General features: G+C 34.6%; 1 protein-coding gene and 1 non-coding gene across 2 annotated transcripts in view; one reads left to right on the top strand and one right to left on the bottom strand.

The window, feature by feature from the left end:
* Positions 1-211: 211 nt before the first annotated feature.
* Positions 212-14342, bottom strand: part of LOC106135974 (uncharacterized) — a 99952-nt gene continuing 85821 nt past the window's right edge. Inside the window, exons 3-6 of the mRNA XM_013336401.2 lie at positions 13377-13514; positions 12923-13059; positions 4894-5113; positions 212-4562 (exon numbers count right to left, since the gene is read on the bottom strand). Coding sequence (XP_013191855.1) covers positions 2347-4562; positions 4894-5113; positions 12923-13059; positions 13377-13514 — 2711 coding nt within the window. The 3' untranslated portion in view covers positions 212-2346. The remainder of the gene's footprint in view (positions 4563-4893; positions 5114-12922; positions 13060-13376; positions 13515-14342) is intronic.
* Positions 6755-6857, top strand: LOC132903360 (U6atac minor spliceosomal RNA). The gene has a single exon (XR_009657387.1). It is a non-coding gene; the product is annotated as a U6atac minor spliceosomal RNA (small nuclear RNA).

Here is a 14342-nt window from a genome sequence, read left to right as displayed (position 1 = left end):
TGCGATATTTCACTGAGATACCTAAAGGTATAACAGGTTCGGGAGCCAGGACTAAAAACTTGTAAAAATGATTGTGCTATTATTGATGTTCTAATTTTTTCGCAGTCAAAATAATTGATGAATTCGCGGTAAAGTGGACGACGGGCTTTATTTTTTTGTTTACGTGCTTTCTAAATAACATGGTCGTTTATAGTTGAAATGAAAGTCAATATTCGATAAATTTGTATATTCGTATGTCACATCGTATTAATTACATTGTGGGGAGACTTAATAACATTAATTGTTAGGTATAATACAAATTTTAAACTATATAATACAATCAATTTACAAATTGTCATATGATATGTGTTCCTTAAAACTAACTTAAATTTTACGTTCACGTCAGTTCAAAAAATAAATTTACGGCTCATTTTAGTACAAAAAAGAGAAAATATTAAAATGTTTTTATGTTGGGAAATGTATTTTTTGAACTTGCACGACTGGGGGTTTTGAGCACCTTTATAGCACCAATTTATCTGTTTTAGGCCTTAATTTTGAAACACAGGGTACTTTTGGCTGTATAAAACAAATTTCAAGATTAAACCAACATTAAACCAATTTTTTTTCAATGTTCAACGTTTTTTGCAAAGATTTTTGCCTACTTACTACATACAGACATTGTACTTATATAATTACGTCTTCATTCACACGGGATAGACAGATTCGACATTGTCGAAGACTAAACGGCCACGTTCATCTATTTGGCATAATCAATGATGGAATGGAGATTCATAGACAAACCTCTGAAGGTGGCCTTTCAATCTTAAAAGACCGTTTGATTCAGTCTACCTAGTAATGGATAAAGACGTGATTTTAAGTAGTATGTATGTATTTATTGTCATGAGGTGATTGGTGATCGAATCTTAATCCTTTTGAATCAACGGCAAGCATACCACTGCGCTACAAAGGCCTTTACGTAAAAACAGTTGAATTTACATACAAAATTAGTATGAAGGTACCAAAAAAATTGTTAAAATTAGTACATTTGCAATATTAAATTGTGCGTCAGATAAATTACACTTCGTGTCATTATTAATTAATTATAAATGGTTATACACAGGCAGTAGTGAAATTATTATTTTTTTATAGATTAAATATATTATTTCATAGTAGGAGATAATGCTGATTCAGGTCCTTGTCGACAATTGTATAATCCATACATACATACATAAAATCACGCCTCTTTCCCGGAGGGGTAGGCAGAGACTACCTCTTTCCACTTGCCACGATCTCTGCATACTTCCTTCGCTTCATCCTCATTCATAACTCTTTCCATGCAAGCTCGGCGGTTTCGAGTACTCTTGCTATAATCCAATTTAAAGTTATTCATTCCAATATAGGGTTATGAATGTGGATGAAGCGAAAGAAGTATGCAGGGATCGTGGCAAGTGGAAAGAGTAGTCTCTGCCTACCCCTCCCGAAAAGAGGCGTGATTTATGACAATGAGGTCAATCAGAAAAATAACTTCATATAAACAAGGATTGAACTCAGAAGTTTGTGAAGGCAACACAATTAACCAATGCGCCAAAGGGCATTTTAATTTAAATATTTAATCTTTTCATTCGACTGTTTATGAAAGTATTTTTCACTACATTCATTATCACCGGGTAGGCCTTGATTTACAATACAAGATACAGTAGGTATTTTAAATAGCTATAAAGTATCAAGTGATTAGGAATGTGATTATAATGATTTAAAAAGAAAACATATCAGTGTGTTTATTTACAAAATTATCAGCTACTGGAAAGATAAAATTAAAACCATTCAGAATAATCGAAATAATAATTCATATTAGCGTAACAAGCATAAAATAATCGAATTGAGAAACTTCTTCTTTAAAATTGGTTGAACATACCAATTCGATAACACTACTACCTGACTCAATCGATATTGTTATGAATGTTCTTTAGTTACAATGGAAAATAATTATATTAAAAAAATGTAGATGAACATATTATTGTCAATTATAATGGGTGTCTACAGGCCTGCCACGTCTGCTACATCATAAAAAATAGATAAATTAGTTTACTATAAGTTCTAAGTATAGTAAGTAGGTAATATTTAATGATGATCAATTTTATCACAAATTCCCAGTCACCCAATGTCTTACACACTTAAGTCGCAGATATTTATTTTGATCAGAATTTTGTATCAACTTTTATATTCGTCATTACATTGCCTATTTCATTATTCACTCCTTTATCTTCCATGGACTAAATTATATGAATCAATGTGTCAGATTCAACATTTTGTTACACACTATCAACAAACGGCACCGCAGGAGACCTGTAGAAGAAGCTTATTAAACTATTTTAACGTATCATAAATGGCCTCGTTCGGATATGTACCATTCAAATGGATACTGTTGCTAAAACTTAAACAATTATCTTTACTTAAATGTACTTCGGTCCTATTTACATTCTGACTTTCAATTTCTGGATAATCATCCATGTTACTTGTGATTTCTAGTCTAATAGCGTGAATTTTAGGATCTGACTGAACTTTTTCGCGTTCCCAAGAATCTATAGCTATCGACACATCGTTTCTACTCTCTGTGTCATCTAATTCACTGGAAGTAACGCTTGAATTGTCCAAATCAAAATCCGTTGTTTTTTCAATAACAACAACTTCTATATGCCTAAAAGGATTCTCTTGGTTCTCAATCATCTGTCGAGCACGTTCGTCATTTCTTATAATAACTTCTTTCTTAACATTACAAATCACTGGATCGTTAGCTAGTACATCAATATTATTATCATAGTTTTCTTCATCACTGACTTTATTGCCATTAGGAGTACATATTTCTGCGTAAATATTATCGGAACTGGAATCGGAATCTTCCTTCTCTTCTTCAATTTCGACAGCGTCAGCGACCTGACCGTAAGGTAGATCCTCTATTACAGGAAGTTTGCGTTTCTGTATTGATGATATTGACCGTCGTATCTTCACTTGCGTCTGTGGTTCTTCTTCTGAAATATCTACAGCTGTTATGTCATCTTCTAATTCTGATTTAGGCGTGGGTGCTCTAGGCTTGTCAATTTTCTTTCTGAAATTAACAAGCTTGTCATTATCAGTCGCTCGTTCAGTTTTCGTAGGCATACTGTTGCTGTTGCTACCTTCTTTCTTGTCAGTCGCCTTCTTTGGGTGAAGTAAATTTGAAGTTGATTTACTGAGAACTCGTTTGGTTTTAACGTGAAACTCTGAGCACAGCTTTTCAGTGATAAAGGAATGTTGTTTGTAGTTAATTTCAAATTCACTATCATTGTATAAAGATCCAACGCCGAACATATTGATTTCTTCACAACTTTGTATTTGATTGTAAGACTCCGATTTAGCCATAGCTTTTTCTGGAATTAAGTCTGGCTGTATCCTTTGCCTTCTTTCAAGGTTTGTTGAAGATTTAGTAGCTGACGATTTTTTGAGCATATTTTCATCCAAAGATTTGAGTTTTCTACTGGAACTTGCGTCACTCTCCATAGAACCACAATAATTGATTTGGTCTACGCTAAGATTCTTGCGGCCATGTTTCATGGCTATGCCACTATCTTCGTCAGTTGTAAATGAGTTATCTGGCATGCCTGTTTGGACGGATACAGACTTTGTCAATATAGGTTTCTTATGGTTAGAACTACATTGACTAGTTCCCATATCGGATGAAGACGTCGTAAGGCTTTTGTACGAATAGCTCTTTTCTGTCGTCCCGTCATGTTTCCTGGTAGCTCCAAATCGGTCTTCAATAAGCTTAGCCATATCTTGGTAACGCTCTATTGAACTATGTTTTTCTCCTAATGGATCAAAAGGATCTTTGACATCAGTCAATTTCTCACTTTTTTCAATGGCAGTAATTTTTTCATCAGTTAGTTTCTCGGTGCTCTTTAAAAAATTGATATTTTTAAACCATTTACTCTTCTTCTGGCCAGAATCTTCCCTGAAAACCTGCATTTTATCGTTTGAAAACTGCTCCTGTTCTATTTTATCTTCGACCTTTTCATCTTTTCCTTCATCGTCACTGTAAACGTCGTAATTCATATGTTCGAGTTCGTTTTTACTTAAAAATATGATTGATCCTTCAGTTTCATCAGGTATATCTTTGAGAACTTTCTCGCTTTTCCCGAAAAGTCTAGACGTATCAATCTTGAGTCCTTGCAGAGTGAATTTACGTTCTTTTTCAAATTTGACAGGTTCGTGGTCTTCTTTAATGAGGTCATCCGCGGTTTTGGCTTTGCTGACGACGGTCGAGTTGGCGTAGGAGATCTGCCTGATCCAGTTGTCAACGTTGAGTTGACAGAAAGTTAGCGCTTTTTGCAGGCGGGCTGATAGAAACATCCTCTTCTCGCTCTCGAAGCCTAGTTGCGTCCGGCGGATCTTAACGTTGCTGTTGAGAGGGAGGAGTTGTAGGCTCTCCTTGGCGTGGTAGCGGGGGTCCACCTGCTTGCTGGGGCTCGAAGGCATTGACCCGTACTCCGGTAAGGTGCACATCACTAATACTGGCTCTGTTACTGCCGCCCGCAGCAGAAGATCATCTGGAATTGAAAAATAAATTTTTGACTTGTGTTGTAATGGTGTCGTGGTATTGATTGTATAAGTTTATGAGCACCCTTAAATTTGATTGATCCTAAAATAGCTAACTAAATTCCTGGCGTAAGTTTCGTTTGGATCCTCACTTCTCTGGAGTGAGAAGCGTGTGATGTCCATTCTGGAGTGCGTAAGTGAAATTTTTACATAAAGTAATTTTAACGTTCGCGAAATTACTGAAACTAATTTATTTGGATTGTTAATACCAAAAAATTTAAGTTTATTACAGACCTAATGGAAACTTTATACTCTTAAAAAATGTTTAAAGGAAAATCTTACCTCCAACATCATGCGCCATCTCAATCGGCACCGTCCCAGCCAGAAGACGCACCCTCGCCGGAAGTCGCCACAAGCTCAGGAGATGCGGTAGTCTATGCGCCCGCACACCCGCCTCGGGTGGAGGGGGCGCCTCCCCCGCTGGCTCCCAGTCCGTAGGTGACAACTCCTCAGGGCATACCTCGTATAGCTCTCCTTTAGTGTTAATAGGCACGAAGAGCTCCTGTAAAGATATGGGCGCCTGGTAAATTGAAACTTGACTGTAAACTTTGGTTCTCTGCAAGTTCAATAGATGTCGTAGGAGGCGATACAGAATAGCAACCAGATACGTGGTATGTGAGGAAACCTGCATATTAAATCTACTGAATGTGTAACCATGTTCCAATATGAATTAGATTCCCCTGCAAAAGTTGCGGAGGTCAAATGGGAGTTGCTTCATGTAAAAACCTGATTCACCCAATCCAAAGATCATGGTCGTAAAGGCGCATCCCGGGCTCTTCTCCAGAAAGATGAGGATGTAACCGGGGCTAACGCCAGAAGAAACAAGATCTAGATTCTAGTACCGTAATTGATTTGTTCCCCTAAAACAAGGTCAAGGAGGTTCGATCGCGTGACCTGACCACTAATGGATAGTTGTCACGTAAGTTCATATTTTTGTATTTACTTTGGTAGGTATTTTGAGAATAGGGATTTAAACCTAATGCCAAATCTAAGCTAACTAAACAAAAACAGATAAGGAGTAAAACTAGCTATTTGGTAATAGATGGCGCTAGTAGTCTACATAACAAACTGAACAGACATTCTCCTTTAGCGAGTACATAAAAAAATCTCTGCGATATTTTTAAAACTCTTAGTCTTCCCCATTAGAAATAAAGACGTAATTATATGTATGTATGTATACTATTTGTAGATATTTTCACCATTGTGAAGAGTACCCGAAACGTCTGCCTACCCCTCCGGGAAAAAGGCGCGATTTTATGTATGGTTGTATGTATTTACACCATTGATTTAATAATAAACTAGAGTACCACCACAGTAAGAGGAATTCATCCGGTACAGACAACTGTAGATCAATTTGCCATGCATGGAACTCTATAGCGTTAATATAGCGGCGAATTTCTATTGCATTCTTTTTTTATCTCAACAGCCCGAACATCAAATACAAAACCAGTTACCTATATGGAACTCCACTCAACTACCACGGAATGATTTCATTACTTAATTAAACTGTCGGCGATCAATCATTACAAGTAGCAGGCCCGAACGGCCCAAACTTGTTCTGTGGCCAAATTAAATCTAGGTCCTAACAATGGTGCAACGTCTAGACCTAGGCAGGTTCATTACCTAATCGGTTTGTATGAATTTTGGATCTAATTTCGTTATGATGGCATTTGTACCTAGATTTACAAAAATCTTTGTCATGAATTTTAACTTGTACTTACCTAGGTACTTCTAGCCATGAAAGGTATTATTCTATAACGATGCCACGTCCAGTTTAAAAAACACTATTTTTTAGTTCTATTAAATTACCTTAGATCGAATACTAAATCCCTTAAGGTATACTTTGTACAAAAAGATTATTCAATACCTTTGTAATAATATTTATTGATGAACGAAACTAGATGGCGTTAAGATCGCCACCTGAAAGCAATTTTCAAAATCTCATTGTTTAAATATTCCATTTATAAAAAAAGGATATTTTAAGATATAAATTATTGAAAATAAATAATTTATTACCATTATCATCTTTGATTCATTTAATTAGAAGTCCTTATTTTAGTTAAAATAATATTTATACTAAATCGCGCAATCGAAATTTTTACATTTTGTGACTATATATACAGATAAAATTCCTAAGCATTTTGTGTCTATTGAAAGGAGAGACGGTTAGCACTCCCCTTGACAAGGATGGAACACACAAAATGGTTAAGGCACAACTTGACCACATTTTTTAATAAGTTTTTTTTAGGTTACACACATATTCAACAATATTATGTATCCACATGTTTTCTGTTCTTTTTGTATATTACGCTTTTTTTGTATTGCCTAGTTGTCGATCAGTTTGCGGTACTGAATTTCCGATTATAGTCATGTTTCTTCGCATCGCCTTCTAAATTTTCTTCATGCACGGCATATCTCCATTTTTTATCATAAACGGTTTCGTTAATCAGTTTTCTATGTTGTTTCATCGTGGAAGAGGTCGATAACCAGGTCAGGACTGCGTTCTTATCATATTTGACTAAATCCAAAATACCATGCGAAGAAATTATAGAACCATCTATTTTTAACACATAAATATGGGGAATACACGTAATTCCATACACGAACTTCAGAGAATGTACCAGGGGATCATGAAGCTTAAGAGTAAACCAATTCGCTTGGCGTTCATAACACTGTATCATATCTTCTTCCGTATCATCCATGGGCACATAAATCACTTCTATAGGCAGGTTTCCAGCTTTGACATTTTCATAAATGGTATAGAATTTCTCAATGATGCCGTCTTTGTCTACGTTCTTGGCCGTAAAGAGCAAGACAAGGACGTCAGCATTTTCTCGGAACCACGTCGCTGGGATCACCTCGTACCTTTTGTTGTAAATGACTGCTTCGTCAAGCCAGTCGTAAGGTTTAAATGCGCTCATAATTGCTTCCTCGCCTGAAGTATTAGCCATTTAATAATAACTCCTCACAATAACTAACTTCAATTTCCTTTGATTTTCTTCAAGTCAGTTGACTTGTCATTTATTTTTTATAGGTTTATGTGTAAAACTCCTTTGAATTTATAATGGAGGCGGTTGAATGTAAAATAGGTATGGTTTATGGTTGTTGCTGAGCGAATATCTCATTAACTCTTAGCCTTAAGCGCCAAAATAGGTACTTGAGTTAAAATAGTACCCATGGATTTTCTTTTATAATAAGATAGGTTATAATAAGAAAGGTCCTAGGTATCTCTCCTTCATAAAGAGGAATTAGATTTTTACCTACTATATTAATTCCAATATAAGCTATCGTTTTACTATTTTGTATGTTATCCCCTTAATTTCAGGTTGGCTGGAAAAGATCCTACCAAGAGGTAAGCGTTCCTTTGTAGGTACTTTATACTGTTTCATATATTTTTAATATGCGCTTTCAAATGTACAATAAAGTTTTTACTGCCTTAACTAAAAAACTGGTGGAAAAACGAATGCAGTCCCGTTTCCAAGGAGTCTGAACTGAAAGTAGTCCGAAACGAAGATATAGCACCACAAACATAATATAGAATTCGGTTCATTGGCCATAGCAACTTTATCACCAAACTATACGTTCTAAAACCGAATAACTTTCAAATTCTCAACTGTATATTTACTGTGGTTAGATTCTTCAGAACCTTATCAAGATTCGCCCTTACATTTCAACATTAGATTCTATAGTAGAGGGAAAGGGTCCAGATTTAAATGAACATTGATGAAATATAATGCAAATAAATTTTTGTATGGAAAGTCGTGTTGTGAATTTGAATTATTGTATGACCCATAGTTTTGTATGTCGTGGACAGGCCATTGTCTTTGATTCAAAATTGTATTTAGCCTATTTGAAGCCTTATTGCAGTGATTTTAGAGTTACTAGGAGCGCATAAAAGAAAAGAAGTATTATCAAAAGCTAAGGCAGGCATAGAATTATCAATAGCTTTACATTTTATTGTTATTTGTTCGGTACTTATGGTCTTCAATGTAACGATTTGATGCTTCACTAACGATTTATTGTTATAGTGGAAAAGATTTAGGAATCATTGAATCATATTAAGGTTACAAATATATAATCTGATCGAGTCACTTAGTTTGTATTTTTCGTTCATTTGGTAGTTCAAGGTTATTATCAGGTATATTATCATTATCAGGAGTATTCGGAGCGGAGCTATACAAAATCAACCAATTTTAATGAGTTTAACTTGATCGGTTGCTTTTTACACGTCTCAAACAACTTTTATCTGCTTTTAACTTTTAATTCGTATGGTGTTTTGTAACACACACATCGAGTTGTCAAAATATAAAAATAAAATGAAATGTGAAGAAAATCCTATTTCAATTAAAAATTGTGTAAGAATTATGTAAAGTTTCGACACAATTTTCAGTTAATCTATAAAAATTGTATAGGTTTTGGCAGTAAATAACACACACATCGAGTTGTCAAAATATAAAAATAAAATGAAATGTGAAGAAAATCGTATTTCAATTAAAAATTGTATAAGAATTATGTAAAGTTTCGACACAATTTTCAGTTAATCTATAAAAATTGTATAGGTTTTGGCAGTAAAAGCACAATTTGCACAATTTTGCCACGATTCCAGATTTTGTAGGAACAGTTATTTATGATTAATATATTTTGTTTATAATAATACCATTATAAACTTCGATTCTATAACAGTATTATTCTGTCACAACATATAATTTAGCTTTCTTTTGTAATTTCTTCTAGAAAGAAAATAGCCTAATTTAGCAATTACGTTATTTGACAAAAATCCAACAAGCGCCTACGACTTAGAAAGTGGACAATTGCTTTGTTAACATTACACTTCTGACCCTTCTCATAACAATATACTAGCTTTAACCCGCGGCTGCGCAAGCGCAATGTGCTTTATCGCAAATCCTACTGGAACAAAAATTTTCCCCCGGATGAGAAGTACTCCATATCTTTCTTAGTATTCTTACGTGTGAGCGAAATTTCACGAAGATTTCAAGCACAGAAGCAAGCAGAGGTGGCAAGTTTACTATATACAAGCTTTAGTGCTTAGTTCATTTAATCGCTTTTCACGACATCCATAATATGAAGGTTCTTCTTCTTCATCATCTTCCTGATGTGTGTGACGGTTGCATCCACGCTAGCTTCAAGGAGCTTAGAACCAGGAAATTCCATTGAAACTTATAAATTTTGTATTAAAGTTTAACCAAACCTTCAGCTCACAATAGAAAAGCATAGAATATAACATTTTATGCGATATAGAAATTACCATAAATAAGAAATGAATAAACATTAACATGCGTTGGAATTTATACCATATGCTGACTGAATAAAGATTAATATTATTTACATTTTACATGCAAATAAATATTACTTACTAGTTAGACGGCCCAACATCGCTCGGTAGAGTGTAATTTATATCAAAATATTTCTTTGAATAGTTCTTAACTAATATATGTATTATCATGTTCAGTCCTCAGGATTAACCTGACTTAATTTTAACAAACAGATATAGGTATCATACATATGAATATAACGTGTTTGTTTTAAACAAATAAATGAAAATACTAATGTTCTTTTGAACATTGTAAGTAGAAAGATATATTGTTTATTTTTACAAAATTGCAAAGGTCTAACTGTTTTGAAAATGCATTTTAATCTTTAGCGAAACATCGTTTAGGTGATTTAGTAGGTTTAATTCACTTTGAACCTAAAGGTTAATTTTTAGTAAGTAATTTAAAGAAACGTAGCGCTTAAACGTATATTGTCTTTAACAAACACAACAGATTTTGAACCAAAGAGAAATAAGTAACGAAGTACTTAAAACTTAATTAAAATCTTAATGAGTAGTCGCAGACGTGTAATGTCTGAAACAAAATTATGTAAGAGTTTTTACTCAGCCCGCGCCGTATAAAGAAAATATACAAATTAAGATATAATCTACAGACATCAGATAAATCTGTTGACCGTCCATGTTAAAAATGCGAGATTATTATTTAACAGTAGGGTTAATAATTGTACCGTGTGGTACCCGGCACCAATATAAAAAAGAAAAGGACCATTCCATCTTTTTTCCTTGGATGTCGTAAAATGCGACTAAGGGATCGGCTTATAAACTTGGGATTCTTCTTTTAGATGATGGGCTAGCAACCTGTCACTATTTGCATCCTAATTCCATCATAAAGCCATACAGCTAATCGTGACCTTTGTCCTTTTAAGACTTCAATTGTATCATTAAGCCTAACAGCTGAACGTGGCCTATCTTTCTTTCAAGACTTTTATATTTTCGCTCACTTGGAACGAAATTCATGAAAATCACAATCTACTAAGAACTGGCATCGGGTTTTACTGGATCAAAGGAGAACATCCCATTGGAACATTTTTTTCTCTATTTGTACCTTGCTAAGGCTTTGAAGGATATTAATGAACCCTGTATAATAGGTTGAAGATGGATTCTACGCCCGAGTTTTAATTAAAGTTCTATTTATATACATTTACGTCGGTTAACACCAACGTTTAGATAAGCATAGATTTTGTCAAAATCTTTATAATTTTGAGAAGAAAGGAATAAGTTAACCTTTGTAAAAAATCAAAATGAACAAATGCTAAAGAGGAACCTGTTGCGGAATGAAAGAATAAATTTTTTACATAATAGAAGTACCAAACACAATTTTAAGTGCACAGATTATCAATATAAGGCGAAAAAGCACTAACAACTGGAGATAAGTAGTGTAAAAACATTCTTGAGGCGGATCGGATGGATGAATTAATATTGAAATTGATATTCAGATAGTGACAAAATATAAGGATCTCAAAATATAAGTTTTTCCAATCTGCGCAGAGAAAAAAGTAATAAAATAAATCCCATTCATCTGATCTAATAAGATTTTAAATCTAACGAAAGTAATTTACATAAAATCGCAAAAATCGAGTAAAAGAATACACCCCTCTCAGAACTCGCATCAAATTGATTGGATAGCTTTATAATAGGTACATCATTTAAATCGAATCGGGGCTGATCGAATCGCAGACCGAGTCCGCACAATAGGTTCTAAGTCGGTTTCTTTTTGCCTGTCTGCACCTTGATTAATCTGTATTAATAATGTAATAAACTACTAGTAAAGTATTGTATAGGAGATGTCTCAAGTCATAAGCGTTAGCGTTATGCCCAGATTTCTGTACCTTGATACCCATTATAATAAAAATAGGCCGCGTTAAGCGACAGGATAAGCGTAATTTGAGTGAGTATTTAAGAGAGCTAGAGATCAATTCAATAAGGTGCCCGAGTGATAAGTGACGCGCAAGGAGGCCCACGTTTTTCCATAAACCAAAATGGCTTAGGTTCCCCTACAAATCTTGCGAAAGTCTAATGTGAGTAAGTTCGTATTAAACCTGGCTAAACTCAGGGTCCAGGTCCAGTCAACACTAATCCTGGGTCAAAGGCACAACCCGCGCTCGATACTAGAGAGGTGATGATGTAACGAAGACTAATAAAAGAAAGAATAAGATGAATCTTTCTGATGTTTGATGCCTTTTGCTATTTCATAGTTATGCCCGTCGCTCTCATAAGTGGTGATGCTCGTCGCTTTGAATTAACACACACACACACACAGCTCGAACTAATTTTGAAGTTAGCTGAATCTCTGAGATTTGTCCCGTATGAAAGAAGCCATAAACGTTATGTTATGTCTTAACAGGCTCTGATAAGAAAGCATCTTTTACGTTTAAAACATTAAATATAGATACCTTTCTCGGCGAAAGCATATTTACTTCAACTTTTAACTTGGACCACACAAAGATTAATTACCTTGCTGAACTATAAAATTAAAGCACCCTCTTGCGGCTCCAGTCTACATAGTACTTATATTTAAATTAAATGCCAATTAAATCATCATTAGACTAATAAATTGGATTATTGTGTTGTATTATATTTAGCGACAAAATTGCTAACATCAGTAGGTACATAGGTTATCTGGACTAGAGGCAAGTCATTTTATTTGACTATAATTAATAAATGTCTTTTATTTTTTTAAGATTAGAAAAAATCGATTAAAGATAAAATGGGTTATAAACATTATTTTCTTAATAGGCTTCTTTCTTGAACGAGCCACTGTAGAATTAATTCGCAAATCGATTTCCAACTGATGATATTGGTGACAATGACATTGTCTTGTCAAACAGAATAAATATTTTTTAGTGAATCGATGAGCTGTGCTGTGCATACATAAGCGATTTGCATGAATTAATTTTGGCCACCGTATTCTTGAAAGAGAATGCAGAACAAAATAACATCGTCTAGATAAACAACACTTACGTTCCCCTGCGGATCGATGAGCTGCGCATACTTAGGTGCCTTAGCTTTACTGCCATCTGCAAAGACCCCGGCCAGCCGGAGAGGAGTCCCGGGCCGCGCTGCAGCCCGTTCGTACTGAGCACCTACGCGTCCACTGTCTGAAAGGTTTATTTGACAATAAGCAGTGGTTAAGACTATAGCGGGCAAAAATGTTAGTGACATCGAATCGAAGAAAGAGTAGTTAAAAGGTTTAGATAGAACTCAAGTTATAACAAAGAGTGCATTTTATTCTACTTAAAATTTAGAACAGACCTGCTTTTACAGTATTCTAATGCCTCTTCTCGTAAAACATTACAGTGAAAGACAAAACGTGTGAGCATTAGATATAAGATACATACGATGCGACGTCTAATCGGACCACCGATTCTAAGGGTGTGCATTTAAAAAAAAAGTAACATAAAGCCAATGTCTTTACCAGATGACGGCCGCGCGCGGTAAGCCGATATCGCCCGTGGAGACACGAGGGCGAAGGCTCGCGCTCTCAACAAGGCCGCTATGGAGCCCCTCGCTGACGCTAGCGCTCCGCCCCGACAACCACACGCTGAGAACCAACCTGAAAGAAAATATTCAATATGAGATGAAGAAGAATATATAAAAGCTTTATATGGTTTAGTTTTCAGAAAACCTCTCCATCTTCAATGTTGTAGGAGGTGACTTCGGGCTAAAAGGACTAAAATTAATGGTGACATCGTAGATGCCTCTTAGTAATTAACATTACACAAATATTTTAAAGTCTAATATTTAAGACGTAATGAGAATGAAGACCTATATTTTGCGATCTCACAAAAAATTAAAATATAACTTTGAAAAATCAAATCAAATCAAAAAAAATCGAATTAAAATTGTACAGCATAATAATACTTTTGTATAATGAAATAAAACTGATATCCCATAATATACCTATTTAAAACATGTTGCCTCCAAGTTTTCATAACACAGATGATGGTAATTTAATACCGATAGAAACAAAAAATTATAACAGTAGCTAGACTACTTACACTATGTCATATTTACCCCATTGTCAATAGTTTACAGCCGCCATAACTGCTAACTCTATAGTTTATGTACAAATATTAATTATTTCAACGTATACAACAAAGCGCAAGTCTTTCAAACAAAATTATTCCATAGTAAAATTGTTTCCTTATGCCGACCATTGAATATATTTAAATTAATTTGATGCCATAAAATGTTAAGTTTACAATTGGTTGTTAGAAACTTGTACAGCAAGAACAAAATTACTTGGTGTAATGTTAAGAAGTACGAGTATATAATGAATGACCTTTTTAAAATGTGGAGATCGGCAAATTATGCTGATAACCTTATACAAACCAAAGGTTTGATTGAAAATATTAGAATTTAACCTGTTATTAAAGATATT

Source organism: Amyelois transitella, chromosome 24, assembly GCF_032362555.1.
Source record: "Amyelois transitella isolate CPQ chromosome 24, ilAmyTran1.1, whole genome shotgun sequence".
Lineage (NCBI taxonomy): Eukaryota > Metazoa > Arthropoda > Insecta > Lepidoptera > Pyralidae > Amyelois > Amyelois transitella.
Note: the sequence above shows the minus strand (reverse complement) of the source record. Positions and strands in the feature narration are given on the sequence as shown.